Raw genomic sequence first — 19,471 nt, 5'->3', positions numbered from 1 at the left:
TCTCACAGATGTCTGATATTGGTAGTGCTAGCCAAAACAATAATTAAATGCCTTGAGAGTTCTGAGTCATGAATCTGTTCTACTTTTGCAGTTTGTTCTTTGGCTAAGCTCAGGTGGGTGGAAATCTTCAAAAAAATACAGCAGCCAACCTCTTCCTAATGATCTCCATGGAGGTCTCATCAGTGACAGCAACAAGAAGCCAAGGCTGAGCCCTTCTGGAAACAAAAACTTCTTAGGACTTGTATGTGCTGGCAGAATTAGCTTTTGAGTTTTTATTTCTTTCAAGTGTTTTGCTGGGAGCAGTGGATTAGTGCTGTGAATTCATGTTCTGTCAGTACCTGGCATTCAAATACAAGTGATCCTGCCTTGGAGTGCAAGCTGGATTATTTCTCAGGATTCATTTTTCATGGGCCCAAGTTTATGTAGCAATTAAAGAAATAAATCAATCAGATGCTAACTGCACATCTACTTGCTTAAATATCTTTGAAGTGCTGCAACTGAATCAAAGCAAAACCACAACCTGAGTTTGGGGCTTGCATGCTTCTGTTCATCTGGGCTACAGAGCACCATGTTAGTACTTCCTTGCACCTAAAAGGTGCTTTACTTCTATTGTACTAGTGTAATTTTATATGGTAAGAAATGCTCAAATCATCATCATCATGGCTAGGCTTCGCGAACGAAGATTTGGGGAAGGCTCTACCCATGCTCAAATACACAGCTGGTAAATTACAGGACCTCCCTGTGCACCAGCTCAGACCAGCTCAGTAGCTGTTCTTGGGCAGTTATTTCCATCAAATGTAAGATAGCAACACTTAGCTTTAAACTGTTTGCAAAGAAGCTAAATGCTGACAACCTGCTATTTTCTTCAAGCAGAGAGCTGTTCACTTAGATGGTTACTGCAGCCCAGCTAGTTTATGGGAATCTTGCACTCAGTCACATAGGTGAGTTCTAAGCTATGAAGGAGATAGCATATATACCAGTGTAACAGTTTCCTCAGACCTTTGAATCACTAAGATTAAAAAAATATTTATTTTCAAGCAGAGTCATTTGGGTTCAGGCTCACCTGTCTGGAACAGAAGATGGTGGACTAGGTTCTTACCCAGGGGTAATGCTTTCTTGCCACACTTCATGGCCAGCTGGATTGCTAATGAGGTGCCAGGTGAACTGCAACGGCTTACAGCTCTGTATTTAACCAATGCCAGTTTAGTCATCCATGGAGAGGGCGGAGATGGGCAGTTTGCCATGGCTCCAACAACATGTGATACTTATTCCTTTAATCATTTGGGCTGTGATGTAACCCACTGTGTTGTACCTGACTTCAAGCCTGTTTGTCTGACAAACTTCAGACAGTGAGAATCCTTGAATGCACACAAATTTGTCCACGCAGTTCAAGGAAGAAAGATCCCATAAATGGGGAAACCTGATTGCTGTCTGTAGCTGCCTGATTGGAAGATGCAGAGAAGATGAAGCCAGACTTCTCTTGCAGATGCATAGCAGCAGGCCAAGAGGCAACTGACACAAGTTGAAATATGGGAAACTCCAATAAGACAGCAGAAAAACATTTTTTTACCTTGAAATTGAACAAATACCATAGAGGTATTGCTTATTAAGTGTAAAACAATTTAAATGCTAACCTTTTTTTTTAATAATGTGCTGTATGGAAAGGCAAAATTTATTATTATTCAATTGTGATTTAAGTAAAGACAGTGCACTTATTAGAGAACGCTTGCAATTCTAAGTAGGCTTGTCACTACAAGAACACTAGCATGATTTACAAGAAACTCTGCAATATCACCAGCAGCTGTAATACTACTGAAGAATTTCTGATTGAATAAGCATTTGTGTGGAAAGGGAAAAAAAAAAGAAAAGAAGCTTATTTTACTTACATTTCATGATCTAAGAAGAATCTTTTTGACTTAGTAGGTGTGAGGGTGTGAGGGCTTGAGTTTTTCAACTACTACGTGTATATTAGTTTCCAGAATCAACACAGGGGAAAAAACACCGTTAATCTTCTTTGGTGCAAAGAAGTATAAGTGGTATATACCAATGCTTGTTATTGTGACAATTTTCTGTGTATTTTTAAACTGGTTTAGTTCTTTGGTTTTTAATTATGAAATCATACTAGAAATAGTCTTATATATGCAAGATTCTGCTGTTTGAAACTGAATTCATTTGGTAAAGCTTCTCTGAGTGTTTTGCAGACTGAGACCAGGAAGCAGCAGTTTTTTTTCTGTAGCTATAGGAGAGGTTGCAACAGGACAGAGATTCATCCTCCCTCTATTGATGTGAACTCTGCATTAAAACAAACATAATTTTTACAGCAGGTAAAAACTACTTGTGAAGGGGCCTGATGTGGCAGAGCAGCATCTGCACAGAAGGAAAACTTGCAACAGTGACTTTAAAGTGTATTCCTGATAACCAGGCACCTGTAGCTGGTCAGCTTTGGCTTGGTTCAGTCCATCCCTCTGTCCCTGACTACCTTTTAGACCTTGCAAGTGTGTAGACACAGGACTTCCTTATTTTATTTTATATTAGTTATAAGAGCTCATTTTAGATTAGGCTTGCATTAAGAGCTTCCTGCCATAGCTTTATCACTGAGGATGTGAAACAAGATTAGTGCAATAGGTGAACACATTTAGGCATGCCTGCTAAATACCAGCAAAATGGTCTACTTAAGAGAAAAATAATTTTTCCCACTGGGTGACTGAGGCATTGGTATGGCTAAAATCTGTACCTCTGTAAAACATTATCCACATTATCCACTTGCTAGGCTGACAACGGGTGATAATAAATGGGATTGACTTATGGAATTACAGAATCATAGAATGGTTTGGGTTGGAAGGAACCTGAAAGATCATCTAGCTCAAATCCACCTGCTGTGGGCAGGGACACCTTCCTCTAGCACAGGTTAGACTTCAGACAAGGAGCAGCGGGTCATCTCGACCAACGCCCAAGGAGGGCTGAAGCCAGTTTGGCTGAATTTGCCTGCAGCAGAGATCAGGGTGGGAAAGTGTTTCACAGAACAGAGACCTGCAGGAAGGATGGCTCTCTCCCAGCGTTTTCACGTTGCGCTGTTCCCAGCGCCGGCGGTACCTGCGGCCCCACGAGGGGGCTCTGCCCGCACAGGGATCGGCAGCACCAGCGCTTCCAGGGAGCAGCTCCCACTGGCGCCCCTCACATCTCGCTTTTAGTAAGGAGCATTGCTTTGGTGGGAAGCAATATCCCTGACTATGCCTGATTTGGTGTGACATGAAAGCGCCTCTCACGTGTCAGGGTCTGTAAAGCAGTTTAAATTTCAGGGTGTTAACCTGGTATAGTTGTAGGTATAATAAACAGGATAACCAGAACAGTAGTTCCCTCTGGGCTGCTTCCAGTGGAAGCAGCAAATACAGGGGGCATGGTTGATAGCTACCACATGATCTAACTGGGCCTGGAACATGTATAAATAAATGGTAACAAGGAAATTACTTGGATGACTTTTTCCTACTACATTTTCCCCAGTCTAAGACACTCGTAGCAGCCATAGTTTAAGAAAGCCTGGTATAGACAAGGTATTTGAGATCAACCAAGTGGGGAGATCCTATCATATAAGAGAAAAATAGCATCCTTCTACACAGAGGGGGAAGGGGCATTTAAACAGTGATCGAGACAGCTGAGCCTGACCTTTTTATATCTTTTAATACAACCTTCATTAAAATTCTTAAAATAACTGTGTAATGGCAATCAGAAAAGTATAAGAAGAATATATATTCCAGTTCAAGGAAAGATTTGTCCCCCCAATGCATGAGAAAAATCAAGTGATGAAGGTCATTTAAATGCCATTGTTCCCTGGAACAACTGCCTGGTTTCATAAGTAACAGCACCTGTCAAATGCACAGCGCTTGATTGCTCACTGCTGTTAGTAGCACTAAAAGAAATACAGATGCAAACTGCAAGAGAGCAACAGTGACATAGGGGGATGATGCAAAGAAACAGCAATGACAACTTCATCAGGCTGCTGCTTCCTAGCTGTCAGCAGGGATGCACTCCTTCCTCCTGGCACTGGGCTCACATGACCACCATGATGTCTTCCAGCGGCTTTCTGGTCAGTGCAGGCACAGTAGCATCTTTCTTGGGATAGCCAACGGGGAGCAACAAGAGTAGCTTCTCATTTGCTGGGCGCCGGAGCAGCACCCGGAGCTGGGGGCCACAGTTGAGGGGTGTGGAGGTCACCGTGTACAGACCTGCATTCTGCAGCAAGACAGACAGCAGTAGAGTGAGACAGAGGTCTGTGCTCTGTGTGTGTAGCAGTTGTTCCCACCAGACCTGTATTGTCCTATTGACTAGCCCAGAAATGCTGCTCCGTTAGATCCTGTTGCAGTCTTTAGAACATGTGATTTACTAACAGCCTTAATGGTACCATAAAAGAAGCCTACTTTGCTTATGGAAAAGTGTAGTTTTTCTCGACCACAGCAAAGGCACATTCTGCCTGCCAAGTCTGCCTGCCATACAGCCGGAGCCTGCCTGCAATGCTCCATGTAGAGGGGGACCCAGGGTTACACTGAAATTGAGAGGCACTTGTGGGGATATTACTGGAATTTCATCCCATGGAGTTGGGGATTGGACTAGGTGACCTGTAAACCTCTCTTCTAACCCAAACTATTCTGATTCTATGACCTGGCTTGCACAGAGAAATGTTTCAGTTCTTGCCTCCACAGAGCTGACAGGAAGATGCGTTACAGCTTTGTGAACATTTGCTCCCTACAGGGAAAGGGGGCACAGGCACTGTGTCAAAAGTTGCTACAGGAGTCTGTTTCTGTCTCTCACAATGGCCATTGTTACAACTTATATCAGAACCGCAAAGTAGGTCTATATATCAGTCCTCCTCTCATACAAAATCTCACAAAAGACCAAAAAAATCTGACAAACAATAAAGAGCTGACATCATCCAAGGTATAAGCACATAGCTGACTCGCTTCCTGACAACTGCATATGTGGATTTCAGTCTCTCTGTATATGTAATGTGAGAATTTTGAGTCTTTGAGATATAAAAGTCAGCCAGAGAAAGGTGCTCAGGCAATGCACCTCTCATGTTTCGTAATCTCTAGGATCTTTTCAAGAGGAGAAGAGCTAATAGTGGTGATGCTAAATGGCGCCTGAGAAGCAGCAATGCACGAAAGGAAGTGTCATTCAAAACAGAATGGAGGAGAAATGGCAGTGCCTGGTAGGAAATTGGCCTAATATAAGAGGTGGCACCTTACTGTTATCCTGCTGACAGGCCAAGTTAACTATCAGAATAGCTTTGCTATTTAAACACTTGTGTGAGTACATCAGATACAAGAAGCAGAACTGAGCACTGAGAAACCACTGAGAAAATCTAACTGGCTGGTGTCAAACATGCTGAGCTTTAGAAATCAGTTCACTTTTAGAAATGCCTTCGAAAGCCTGATTGAAATAGTACAGCCTGTTCTGTGGAGTATGTCCCTAGTTTTTTATTTTTTCCAGCATTGTGTACTAAAAGTGTTTTGGTGTCAGGCTGTTTTTTAGGGATTACTGAAAAAAAGGGGCCAGTGTGGCACCACACAGCCATGCTTGGGTAGTTTGCAGAGCCTGTCAGCCCTGTTAGCATAAGGCAGAAACCACAGGAACTGAAATCTGTGCCTAGAAAAGAGTGACAACCCTGGAAGCTACATTACATTTTTCTTCTTATTAATCAGTACTGATGACAGGAATTACCTTCTCAGATATAGATCTATATGGAATAACTTTAAAACTCAAAACTAAGACATATTGCCAGGAATTGGAGTATTCCAGAGGACTGATAATGTTAAAATTTAAATTGGGTTCCACTCTCATTTGGGCAGAATAGTCTTGGTATGTAGTCCAAGCTAATAAATTGACTCCTAGTGTGTTGGTTCTGTCAACATACCTGCAGTGCAGCAAGCAGGATACCACAGGCAATAGAAACACTGATTTCATTATAGTAATGCGTCTTCTTCTTGCCTTTTGGAAGCCGCCCATATACCTGCTTGAAAATGAGGATCAGATATGGAGCAGTGTCCAAGTACTCTTTGATCCAGTTTGTTCTGCAAAAGAATGTTTAAGACATTTATTTTGCAACCTTTTCACTTTCCCATAAGCCACATTTACTGTCTGCAGAGGGGCACTAAAGGTACATGACGATTATAGCAGCAGACTAAAGCTTAGAACATTTACTGCAAAGGATTAAGTATTATCAGCTTAAATAGAAACATTTTTGGAAAAAAAAAAGCTTGAATAGAGTTCTCAATTTTAACAGATTTGGCTGAGGAGTTGATGTGCTCACTCTGAAGAGTAGAATTGCATACAAATAAGCTACCTCTTATCTATGACTGGCCTCATGGGCATTTGCCTGTGAGATTATTTAATTCCTGGAATTTTACAGATTTGCTTATTACTAGCAGTGCCAACTTTTTTGTGATTGCAGGGAAAACTGCTGGCAAAAATGTTCAAAACTTCTTTGTCTGCGATCTAAACCTAAATGTATTCTCATGGCAAAAAAAAATGTTACTTTGGTTCTGAGTATTTCAGCCCTGTTAGAATTCATTTGGCTCCCAACTTTTTAAATATCAATTTAAATATATTAATTATGATGTAGAATTTAGAGAAGAAAATGTGCACTTTCTACTATTTGCACTCAAAATATAAAAAATACTGGGGTTTAGTTGTTTGCATAGCACATAAATTTGCATGGCACCTAAGCACATGTAAAATAACATTATGAAATAGGTAGAGCAATAACCCTACAAAGCTTTGTGCATATGTTTCATTTGACAAGCCAAGACTCAGTAAATATCTTCCCATTGCGAGAAGTTAAGCAAGTCAGTCAGACTTCGGAGGGCATTTGGAACAATTAAATATTGTATAATTCAACACTTGGATAGGGTCAAGCCTTGGGGCTACCTCAGTCAGTAGCAAAGCTTCCAATGACTCTGGGAGCTCCACTGCTTGGCAAACAACAGGAAAAATCTGGGACAAGAGTTTCAGCAACAGAGGTTACACAGGAAAAAATAATGATGGAGCCAAATGCTTGGAAAACTTTCAAGATGGAGAGCATATAAAACCTTTTGCTGGAAGCAATTTTATGAACCAGCCACCAAGACACGATTCTATGCATATTTATAAGTTTTTCTTTCCAAGTGTGAATCTTAGAAATATATTAAAAATGAGAAGGAAGAAGAAATTGAAAATGACATAAGTCTTTCCTAGACTAAAACATATCTCCTTTCAAACTCCTTAGCCAATTGACTTTTCATACCTGAGTCTTTTCAGGTCATTAACCCATCTGTCTCCCATCCTTTTTTTGTAGTTGATTTCCTCTTCTTCTTCTACAATTTCACGAATCTTACGTTTTAAATATGGATCTTGCACTACCACAAAGGTCCAGGGCTCAGTGTGTGCTCCACTAGGTGAAGTACCTTCATACAAAAACAGGGAAAGATGAAAACCCAGGAAGGAGGGTGGGCAGTGAGAGGTTTCAGCTATTCCTTGTGAGCTTTCAGGCTGACCAAGAGTGACGGGAAAGCAAGTGAATGAGATGGGAGGAAAAGGACTGAGGCAAGTTCTGGCAGACAATCCTGTTCATTTCTTTCTTAAAGAATGAGAAGTCCCATTCAAGGACAGATTAGTCCTTTCATACAGCAATCTTACAGGAAGGGTAAGTTAAGGATTTCTAAAAGTTCCTTTTGGTTCTTATGATGAAACGGTAACATGGTGCAACATATGCCCATAGTAATTATACGGAAAGCAATGCACTGTCTGAATATGTAGCCAACTCTGAGACCTGATTTTAGTTAAAGGGCAAAACTAATGGCTTTCAGGGAAACAAGGCTGAGTGACCACCCGCAGGAACCTGTCACTGACTGACTAAGATAAGGAGCTGCACAACAAAGACATCTGCTGTATAGCATACAGCTTTGAGGTTTTTGTCCCAAAGGCTGCTGGTGTATGTAGGTGTGCACATATAAAGTCTGCACTTGCTCACGCACCACCACCATAGGAGAATATTTTAACTGCCTAGAGGTTAAAAAACAGAAGCTGAAGGATACAGTTATCTGCCCAGATTCACATATATATGGGTTAAAATGACTGCTTAGATCTCTCTGATCCCTCATACACATTTAAAAATATTTGAAGATCTTAAACACATACAATAGTTGCTCACCTAAGGACTGATTTTAGCTTGAGAAACACTGAATAAAGCAGCTTGAACTATCTTTATATATTAAAATGTTTTTATATTGTGAACCTTGCCTCTCCTCAGGTTTGGGTAAAAACTGATGACATTTATGCTTCATTTTGTTTTCTTTTTCTCTACACAGCCCAAAGCTTTCAGGATTACTAAGTACTTCATCTGCACGCCAGGCTTGTTCGCTTTGCTGCTTTTGCCAAAACATGCTCAGTGTTTTAATGACTTCTAGTTAATTAGAGGGAGACAGAGACTCGTTACAGTGCAGTAGCAAAGCTGCTTACAGTTTTTAAAGGGAAAACAATGCACCTCAAATGTTGAGAATCTTTATATTATTAATCCTGCTAAGGGCCACTGAGCTGTTTTCTAAGGCAGCCTGGAATATTTTCTATAGCAGGAGCAGCTGGCTCATAGAATAAGAGAAATAATGAGGGTCAAAACCACTTCTGGCTGAAGTCAATGTTACTAAAGCAGAGATGAGATTAGGCCAGGATGTGACAGTAACGGTTTGAAACGCATAAATTCTCAACAACAACAAAATAATCAATTTCTGACATTCCACCAAATAACCTTGATCAGGGTCCTCATCATAACACTCCAGTCATATGCAACGAGGATCTGGACTGATGTCAGAAGGACTGGAAAAGGTTTTTTTGTTCTAGACAGAAATTCTTTTTCTATAATAAACCCCAACCATTTATATCACCTGAAATATTTTGCTTGCCTAAGAAAATTTCATCACTATGTTTGTGGGGGGAACCCAAACATCAAAACCCACACTGGATATTTTAATGCATTGCATTTTAAAGCATGTGAAGTACACATGGTTTGACATTTTTAAGAGAAAACACTTTAATATTTCTATTTGAAAGATGTCTCACTAAACCATACACAAATTTTATTTTAAATAACATCTTTTAAAGGTTGAAAATTAAGTATTTTGCTTCATGCTGTTGAAATGCTCTTCTTCCCTTATGGGTGAACTGCAAATACAAAGGAATTGGGAATGCTCCAAACAATTCCCCAACATATTGTTTGTTGTTCAAACTGAGTAATTTCTGATGAATCAATGGGTGCTAATTCAGTCCGGTTACAGGTGAATCTGGTACAACCATAAGAAAAATGCCAATTTTCTTGGCTTTTCCACACCACCTTTTCACAGTTACGCAGTTGAACAACAATGGTGATTCTTTTTTTGTTTTTTTCAGACCTTGAACCACTCAGTACCATACCTGCTGTTCTGATGACATTATCGATAACCTCCCTGGGGACCGGCTCATCACTAAGAAACCTGACAGATCGCCTCTTATTTAGAAGCTCGTAAAATGTCTGTGACCTTTTAATCATTTCAGCCTCAGAGTAGCGCTCCGCAGTGAAGGGGACATGGGCAACATTTTCTTCAAGTCCTTGCCACTCTTCATCAACCTCTGCAAGAAAACACAAGTGGTTAGGGATTTTTTTGCTGGAGAATGCTGTTGATATCCTTGGCATTCACTGCTGGAACGCACTTTGTCCTGCATTGGCGTACACTTCACTTCTACATCACTCCTAAGGCAAAGTCTGAGGTTCCAGTTGACACAACTCGTTGATCCCTAGCTCCAGCTGCTGAATAAACATCTTATTTAAATACCAAGAGGCACGAGGGTCCTGGTTGGCTGTTGCAAGTGTGATCCACAAAGAAGTCATTGCCTTCTCTGCTTCAGCCTGCAAGCCTGCCTGCAAAAATGGGTTACAAGCTGAAACAGCAGTGAAAAACTGGCTAGGCCTTCAGCCCACTTTTCTCATCAAGTAACTGTGAATATGTATGTTCCTTCTTGAGCAGTCTAATAAAAAAAAAAAAAAGTCAAATTACTGAAGTTAAGGAGAGAGCTTAACTACCATTATGTGAAAAATCTCCTCTGAAGAGCTGAATGTCAACTTCTTCAATATTCATGTTTCATAGCCAAAGCACTGCAAGTCTTAGCTCTGCAGAAATGTGACTTTGTGGTTAAGCTCTTTGGTTTCCCAACACTTCTAGCATAAGACAAAATGGATGACAGGCATCTATACTTAGAATAACAATATATCAAATATAGGATATTGTGTTTCTTATCTTTAAATTAAGAACTCTAAATGGTTCCCCGTTTCACTGAAATCTGTCTCTCTGGGGTTTTTTATATCACAAAATGAATCTTCTGTTGTCTCTGAGATCTCTTTCTGCCCTTTATTCCTAGAATCAGCAGAGATAGCATTTTTTGCAGCTATGATGTGGAAGTTAAAGCCATTTAAATGCTGCATTTTGACTAGTCGATAGTATTGAACAATTTGCAACAGAGAGCTGAGTCAGGAAAAATATTCCGGTTCTTTTTCAGTCACCATTAGGCTATTATTCCAGAATCATAGCAATTTCCAGTGCAAATTCAAACAGCAATTATTTCTGTGTTTTAGTAGTATGAAGTTGCCTTAGAGACCAGGCTGAATTTTTGTTCATTTTATAAACAGCAGTGAAATATTCACAAGTGTATCTCAGCATGTGCAAGAGGGTGAAATAAATCCAGTTTCATACATTGAATCTGGACAGAATTATTCTGGTCCCCAAACAACACACATTTCATTTTGCATACCCAAAGAATTCTCTTTGTTTAGCATTTCATGCCTCTGTTGAGCACTCTTGGTCACAGTCTGCAAGGACCTGGCTCCACATTAATGCGAAGCAGTGACCTGCTGTAAAAATTATTTTTGCAGCAACCTGCTGTAAAAATTATTTTTGTGACCATCTTGTACACTCAAGCTGAAAAGTAAAAAGGTGCCTCTTCCTAATGTTCCCTTTGTGGTTTACACTTAGGAAAGTAGTGATGAATGTGTGCTCATTTTGTGGTGCGGAGTTTTTTTTCCCATGAAAGAAGAAGAGAAGAAAAAAAGTCCAATTGCTGTTTGGTCAAGATGCCTCAACTTAATAATAAGGCAAAAAAAGAAATGTACTTTCAAAGATTTTGAATATGGAAAAAAGGTGAGGCAACTAGTGAGAATGAAAAACCTTTATACCCTCCAACTGGGAATACTGGTAGAGGGAGAAGAAGAACCCAGGATTGAGGGAACTGACACACAAAATCAAAACTCTCCTGGCCATTTTTTTTTTAATAAATTCATCTAGTATTTATTCTCCTCTACCATGTGTCTACCATTCATTCTTAGCAGTTAACATTATCCATATGCTAAGATAAAATCATTATCAGCACCATCTGTTTAGTGCATGCTCTCTATATCTTTAATTGCTGTGTTTAGACATACTCCTGTTTGTATGGTCACATTATATAATACTACAAGTGTCTTGTTTACATCTCTGTGTATTCCATGACTTGATGGACAACAGACATCCTGCTGGTAAGTCTATTACCTTGTTACCCACATTCTCAAGATTGCCATCGATTCCATTGTACATTTACAGTAGTCTTCAGGCTTCCTGCCTTTTATGAAAATCTGAAATGGTTTTGGCTCAGGCATCCCATGAATCTCATTTTAATGAAATCTTGTTTTAGAAGTACTATTTCTCTAACTCTATCAGAAATTTCTCTCAGGATACATTTTAGGAAGATGACTGTGATCTTCCCAGCAGTTCATATGGGAGGTTATAATCAGCCTACAAACCGTATAATAAATTTTGCCTCATTTTGTAGCAAAAAATCTTACCATGAGTTCCTGGTAACATAAGCTCACACTGAGAACAACAACTTGTCATTTCACTTCTGTTGGCCACTTATTTTACCTACACTGACACTTTCCTGTATTGTTGGCTTCCACTTGTATGTCATTAGGAAATTTCATGTGTCCTCCTTGGTTTATGCAAAGACCACTAGATAATATTAACAAATGGTCCTGAAACTGATCCTTGAGAAACTTCAGTCTAGAGGAATGTGTTTGCTTTCCAAACAAGCTCTTTCAGTTTCTTCTCTAAGGAATTGCTTCCTAAGCATAAAATTCCTTTGCAAATCTCTTTTCCAGTGTAAAGAGGATGCATAGGAAAACAATTAAATAAATGCAAAGAAAGCTTTCAGATCTTTGGACATAAAATTCTGGGTAACTGACCCTGTTGTTTTTTGCTTGATTAATGGCAGACTGCTACAAAATCTGCCATTACAGGAATCCCAGTAGTGAATCCAATCTTGAACTGAGTGTGTGGCTAAAAGAGAACTAAAAGAGATGGATTGCCTTACTAGTGGGTTATAAATAGTGCCTAGCAGGCTGATCCTGGAAACCCCAAGAGTTGGTTATAGATCTTAAGCAAAAGAAGTAGCAAGTGGAGACGGTAGACCCTGGAAGAAAGAAGCCAGAATCAAAGTATTGTGAAAATTACCTCAAATTGGAATATAGTTACAGAAGGTTTTTAAGATCTTCAGAGAAGTGGAGTGGCTGTTTTATAAAGAGAAGACTTACTGTTTTACCTAGTAAATGGAAAGCTAAGAGGTGATCTGACTGCTATCTATAAACCACAGGAGGATATATACCAGGGCTGGAAAAGTATCCTTTAAAATATGAAGCAGAAGGAACAGGAAAAATGGGTATACAGTAATATTAAATAAGTTTGGGCAGACAGGCAGGTAGAGAAGGATTTTTAACCTATAGCATGGAGTTCTGGACCAACCTTCCAGCAAGGTTAAAGAAATAGGGTCATGAATGGCCAGTTTTCATGTTCATCCTGCTGATGACAAAGCTGGATTTGTCTACAGCAGTAGGAAGATAAACACAGTAATGCATCATGTACATCTGAGCCCCGTGTTCCTAAATGACACAGAACATGAACTGTTATTGAAATGGAAAATTAAATTGCTACTGCTTCGTTCATGTCAGTAGTGTTATTAAGATATGGGAAGTCTTTGAAATTGGGGAGAAGAGAAATGCTTTTAAGTGGAAGAGGTCTATTACGAAAAGTATGACAAGCAATGAACGGTGCATTTTCAGAAGAAATGGAATATTTGGAACTTCCTACATTGCTTTGTATTCTTTAAGTAGAGTGTATTGCCAATGTCCCCACAATTAAATATATAGTAATAAAATATCTTTGTTGTTAATCTGTGCAACTTATCCCCGGAATAACAAGGATACAAATATAATTCAACCACATCTTCCACACCACTTTAAACTGGGTCTTTACTTTATCCATCAGTTGTACAGATCTGAATTTATGATCAAGAAAATGATTGATATGCATTAAGACTGGACATGGTTTTCAGTAGTCCGGATCTAATTGTGTAAATCTGAATCAGTGGGAGATGAGGTACCACCACTTTGGGACAAGATGCCCACTACTATTAGAAAGTCCTTGTGACTCATTGTTCAAGACAAGGCTGAAGAAACATCTTTTTCATCTGTATCTAATTGGTAGTGCAATGGCCTAGTGCAAGACACAGTCAGACATATACATACACAGACCATTCTTGCCAATCCACAGCATAACAATCGCTTGTTCTGGATCTTATAAACGAAGGGGAAAGTTACAGGACAGATAGGCATGTAAACAAAGCTGCAGTGCTGCCAGTTAAAGCATTAAACAAATGGGCTGAGTGCTTTGCACCTAGTGAAGGAACTGGGTTTTTATCTGCTCCAAGAAACACTCATCTCTTCAGCTACTGAAAGCAGAACACACACAAGCTCCAGAGCACTTCTACCCTTCATTACCAATAAGTGACCCTACTGAGTCTACCCAAGCAGTTCAGCTAATTACACTAAATGCTCTGCTACTCAAAGGTATGGCCCTCTCAGGTCAAACATCCCTGACGGTGCCACTTCAGTGAAGGTTCATGATATCTACAAATAAGGTCAGTGCTTTTCTTACAGAGTACTTCACATGCTTGGCAAATAGACCTTGTTTTGGTAATGGATACAAATCAAACAACTTGATCTTAAGCTATCCCTTCTGTTGAAAATTCAGCTTGTTCACCTAGGGCAGCCCTAGATTCTAGCTTTAGACAAGTCCTTAGGAATGTTTCATCTCACCTAACTCAAATTTTCTTCAGAGGAACTTTATCTTTAAATACAAGCCAGCTTGAAACATTTAAATAGAAATGAGCTTGTTTCCATAAGAGACGTTAATAAAGTAACAGAATTTACACAGCACGTAAAATATTCTTTACTATTATAAAATCTGTGTTTATGTTCATGTTTCCATTTCAGCATCTAGTACAGTCAGTGAAAATTTTAACACTGACAAGTGTTAAATTTTAACAAGGGGAATACATTTTGATCTCTACTTAGCAAAAGATCCTTACCAGCTCTTCTACTTCTCCTTGCTACTCTTCTCACTTAAGATGGACTTTTCCCTGCTAAAGAAAAACTTCCCAGAGCATGATGAAATTATTTTAATTTTTCTAGAGGTAAAAGTCATGGTTTGAATCACATACCATTAAGGGAAAGATAATTATTTATTATTAAAAGCAAAATAGCAAGAAAACCGATTTTAACATTGGGTGACATGGTAACTTGAGAAAGGTTTTATTTAAAAATAAATAAATCTTTTAGCAACAGCACCAATATGTCTACCTGTCAATTTTTTTGCAAGGAATTTTAAACTAATACAATTTTGAATTTAGCACCTGAATAAAATGGTAAGCAACTAGCACATAAATGAATGACTTTATATATGGAGCTGTGGCAGTGAGGCTCCTTGTTAAGAACTAATAGGTTTGCTTATTTAGAGGATCTAAATTTTTAAACTGATAGAAGCAAGCATAGTCTGAGGTGATAATTCATAAATTATCACTTAAACTACCTTCAGGAATTTTAATTTGCAGTAATTTAACTGAACTAGCAAGCCATCAGTGACAAAGGGATTATGCGATAATTTTATGCAGAATCTATTTTGCATTGAAAAAAGGAGGATACAACATATGAAGTAATTTTTAAAGAAACTTTACGTATTTGGGAATTAGTCAACATGGTTTAAAATGTTCCAGGTATCAACTGTTTCTGGAAACTGATACAAAACACTAACTCAAAGTACACTGAACACTGAGAAAAGAAGAGAAATAATGGATCTTAGAAATAAGTATATGTACAGAAGAACAATATGTTTCAAGATTTCTAGAAGTGGAGTCAGGGAATGTGTAATTATGGGACCAAAAAAAAGAATCCCCACAAAAAGCCTTTGAAGCCAGCTTCAGGAAAAGGAAAAAAAAAAAAAAGAGAGCTGTATTAACTACAACTTTAAAAGCTTCAAAGGAATAGAACTCTGTAGATTTTTATTTCACAAGGAAATAAAGGCAGTTTATGGAGGATAGTCAGGAAGCAAGAAGAAGGAAGGGTACATACAGTGCTTAGACTTTTGTCCAAGCTGTGCATCAGAAACAGCTACTGAAAATAAGAGTCATTCTGTATAGGTTCAAATAGGTAGTTGAGTGAACAGATTAGCAGCATCACCACATTCTGTTCTTGAATATTTGATCAATAGCTTTCAAATGGTTCTAGTTTCAGCTAAAGCTCTCAGGGACATTCTCAGAAGCCACAAATGGAGGACTTAAAACCATTTCCAACTTTTTAGGGGTGTTGAGACCAAATATGTAGCACTGGGTGGTAAAGTGAGATGAGATGTCTACAAAATCAGCTTGCAGATATAAACTGTCTGCTCAGGTCTTCCCTTTGCTCACACTTATAAGACCTGGGAAGAGGTTGGGGGGACTTTAGCAGGATCTCCTTTCTTTCCTTACGTTGCCCATAAAGTTCCTCATAGGTTTGAGATCTGCTGTTCAGATGAACAGACAGGGGTCTTTGAAAATGTGTTTTCTTTTTGCTCTCTGACCTGGATCTGGAGGAATTAGAGGTTTACACCAACAGTGACATGACATGAGGACTGCCTCCTTCCTGGGAGCTGACAAGCTCAGGGCACAGCAGCAGAATAGCATTATACATTGCTGTCACTGTGGAGAAGTCCAGAGGATTACATCTCCTTTATTCATGTCAGCAGATAAAATTCAAACAATGAAGTGTTCAGATGGATAAGATTTTTCTTACCTTCTTCGTCTAAGGTATGGTCAGTACCATCCTTTAAATCTTCATCCACCCACGGGCGAGATGTAAGCTTGCTTTTAATGTCACGTTTTTCCTTCTCTCCATTAGTTTTCTTTATTATTACCCCAATCAAAACACATATAATGGCTATAAAGACTGGGGTGAGGGAAGAAAAGAGTGCCATGACTATGGAAATATGGAGCCTTTATTCCAAGTTCAGTAGTTTCTCACGAAAAGGAAGGGCTGAAGAGGAAAGAGCAGAACGACAGTAAGCAAAAAGGGGTGGACCCAAGGTTCAGTCCTCGATCATATCCTGCTTCTACTTTTCAGTCACCTCCCCCACAATCTTATCTGCAATGTGCTCCTGCTGTTAATAAACAGCTCATGCCATTAAACAAACTCCAGACCCAGGCTTATATATTTTCTGGGGAGAAGCAGTTTATAAAAAGCATGCAGAGGCACTGACCATATACAAACACATAAATGCCGTCCAGTGAAAAATAAATTTAAAAGTCCAACACCTTTCAAAACCCCCCTCTTATTTTTATTGCTATAGTCATCTCAGTAATCTTTCTTGTAACAGTGATTATGAGAAGAGTCAAGTGGGAATATGACTTTTAAAAACTGATGGCATCTCTTCAATTTTTAATTCATAAAATTAGTTGTATTACATGTGTCCTGGGAAATCAGAATATTACCAGTTGAATACCAGCTTGCAGCACCACCTTTGGCTATGTAAACAGGTCAAAGAACAGTGGCAGCATTACCTCCGTGTAAAGTATGAATGAGATGATTCACAGAACTCTGTATTCGTGCTGGATATTCTGGGGGAACTAAAAAGAGGAATACAGGGAATCAAAGTAAAAAATATTTGAGGGCCGCAGTGAATTTTATCAAATTCTTATCAAAGATTAAAAATCAATATGATCCTGGTTTAATACAATAATGGTCAATGTCTAAATGCTTAACCCATTTTTTACTTCAACCAGCTGCTTGGGAATTGAATCAACACAGCAGCATGGAATTGATGTCTTTATCTGGGACTGTTGGGATATGCTGGATAATGAAATGTCAGATGTCAGTAGGTGCTGAAGAGTGTGCTGGAGAGCAGGGCAAAGGGGTACTGGCTGCATGCAGTCACCAATGCCCATCAGCCCTTTTTAGCATCAGCTAAGCACCAGCCCTGCCAAGCCTTATCCCATGCTATAGGAGGTCAGTTCTGAAGTCCTAGCAAGTTAATTCCATGCCAATCCATGGCAAATTAATCTGCGTTTTGAATAAGCCTACCCGAGATAAGAGGGAGGAGTCTTGGCTGTAACCATTCCATGAGATGGTGAGCCCCAGAGCCCTGGCACATCTCACACTGCAACAGGCACCTGCAGGGGGCATTGCAGGTCAAGCCTAAAGCATTCCCGGTTTCCTCAATGTGAAAACCAGGACACAGGGGAAAGAGAAGTTGGGGTATGCACAGGTTTCATCCTGACAGGTTCTCAGTTCATACCCTACTACTCACATCTCTCAGTCTGCTGTTTTTGCAGCACTGGGCACACCCTTACTGGTCCCATTTGACATTGTCAGTCCAAAGGCTCCCTATCTTCCAATGCTTCAGCAGATACTGCCAGCTGCCTTGAAGATTGGTCTGTGTGTTGGGAAGCATAGATTAATGACCAAGTTGCTGCAAAGGAAGAGGAATGTGTGGCCATGCCAGTTGGCCACACACAGTGATAGTCTGGCTAACAGTCCGGTCATGCTCCTTTTATTAAAAGGGCAAGGCGAAGAAAATTGCTCAGCTGTGCACACAGTGTGCAGACATACTTAGAGGCAAAATGAAACTACCTCACAGCTTGTACACAGGCTGGGCTTTCTCAGCTGCCCAGCTCAAAAACAGAATAAATGTGTTACTGCTGTTGTAGTGCAACATACTCCAACACACAGGCCCCCGGTCCCTGCAGGTACTAGTCCTTCCAGGCAATGTAGGGGATCTGTCTAAGAAGGGCAGCCCCAGGACCAGCCAAGTGTTCACCCAAGTCCATCAGAGATGAAATAAAGAGGACATACAAAAGTCGTGCTTAGGTTTCTAATCTAATCCAGTAAAGTTGGCAACAAACTGCCACCTACCTGTGGCTAAGAGGACGACTTGCTTGAAAACTGAAGCCATGAGTCTTGTCTTTCCTGCTCTCCAGTCAATTTGTGACCTAGGACATCTGCTTGAGTCATTGATACTGGGCTGCACGTATAAAAAGCCCCAAAACACATACACTGTACAGGGACAGAAAGAACAAAAATTATCATGTGGGGAAAAAAACAGATGGAAATTTATCCTCTCTATCTTTGATTTAGAGTAGTTATTTAAACTCGTTTGTCCTGCCTTCTGGACATCCAGTCATGGGGAGAAGTACTTCACCTTATTCTAATTAGAAACAATGAATTCATTCATGCAACTAGAGAAGGAACCGGCAATTTCATAAGGCACATTTTCAACAGCCCACTCTGTAGCAAGAAAGGAAAAGGGAATGTGGTCTGAATGGTGCTGACTATTTCTCCCACATGGAATATATTAACCTTAAATATTCACATACACATAAAGTAGGATCTGGATGTTTTGCAGCTGAGATTCCATCCTGTGGAGAGAAAAGTCTGTGCTGAAAGAGAGAACAGCAATATAGAAGGCTGAATGATGTTATTTAGAATAATTACCTCTATTTGGAATGCTGGGAACTTTGTAATCACTCCCTCCTCTGAAATACCTGTGACTTCCTTAAAGGTAATATTAATTTTTCTCTTGTAGAACAGGGAAAGAAAGAAAGCTAAATGTAAGTCCCTTTGGTATTAACTTAAACAAAATCTACAATGGTGATCTCCTTTTATCATCAGGTGACCCACCTGGTGGATGAGGGGAAGGCTGTGGATGTGGTCTACCTGGACTTCAGCAAAGCCTTTGACACCGTCTCTCATAGCATACTCCTGAAAAAGCTGGCAGCCCACGGCTTGGACAAGGGCACTCTGTGCTGGGTTAGGAACTGGCTGGAGGGCCGGGCCCAGACAGTGGTGGTGAACGGTGCTGCATCCAGTTGGCGGCTGGTCACTGGTGGTGTCACCCAGGGATCAGTGTTGGGCCCAGTCCTGTTTAATATCTTTATTGATGATTTAGATGAGGGGATTGAGTCCACCACTAGCAAATTTGCAGATGACACTAAGCTGGGGGGGAGTGTTGATCAGCTGGAAGGCAGGAGGGCTCTGCAGAGGGACCTGGACAGACTGAAGAGTTGGGCTGATTCCAACGGG

General features: G+C 40.0%; 1 protein-coding gene across 1 annotated transcript; it reads right to left on the bottom strand.

Moving 5' to 3' along the window:
• Positions 1 to 3,655: 3,655 nt before the first annotated feature.
• On the bottom strand, positions 3,656 to 16,482 carry IYD (iodotyrosine deiodinase). The gene is made up of 5 exons (XM_008934698.4): positions 16,190 to 16,482; positions 9,439 to 9,633; positions 7,277 to 7,436; positions 5,909 to 6,065; positions 3,656 to 4,230 (listed from the first exon to the last, which is right to left on the bottom strand). Exons 1-5 carry the CDS (start codon positions 16,368 to 16,370, stop codon positions 4,048 to 4,050), a joined length of 876 nt encoding a protein of 291 aa, XP_008932946.2. The 5' UTR covers positions 16,371 to 16,482; the 3' UTR covers positions 3,656 to 4,047.
• Positions 16,483 to 19,471: the final 2,989 nt, after the last annotated feature.

Source organism: Manacus vitellinus, unplaced genomic scaffold (genome assembly GCF_001715985.3).
Source record: "Manacus vitellinus isolate BGI_N305 unplaced genomic scaffold, ASM171598v3 scaffold_4_pilon, whole genome shotgun sequence".
In the NCBI taxonomy this organism is placed as follows: domain Eukaryota; kingdom Metazoa; phylum Chordata; class Aves; order Passeriformes; family Pipridae; genus Manacus; species Manacus vitellinus.
Note: the sequence above shows the minus strand (reverse complement) of the source record. Positions and strands in the feature narration are given on the sequence as shown.

Excerpts from the sequence above, each read along its gene's own strand:
- IYD (XM_008934698.4), bottom strand. The coding sequence starts at position 16,370 with ATGGCACTCTTTTCTTCCCTCACCCCAGTCTTTATAGCCATTATATGT. Across the intron at positions 9,634-16,189 it reads CCATACCTTAGACGAAGAAG|AGGTTGATGAAGAGTGGCAA; the intron begins GTAAGAAAAATC and ends GTTTTCTTGCAG. Across the intron at positions 6,066-7,276 it reads AATGACCTGAAAAGACTCAG|AACAAACTGGATCAAAGAGT; the intron begins GTATGAAAAGTC and ends ATTCTTTTGCAG.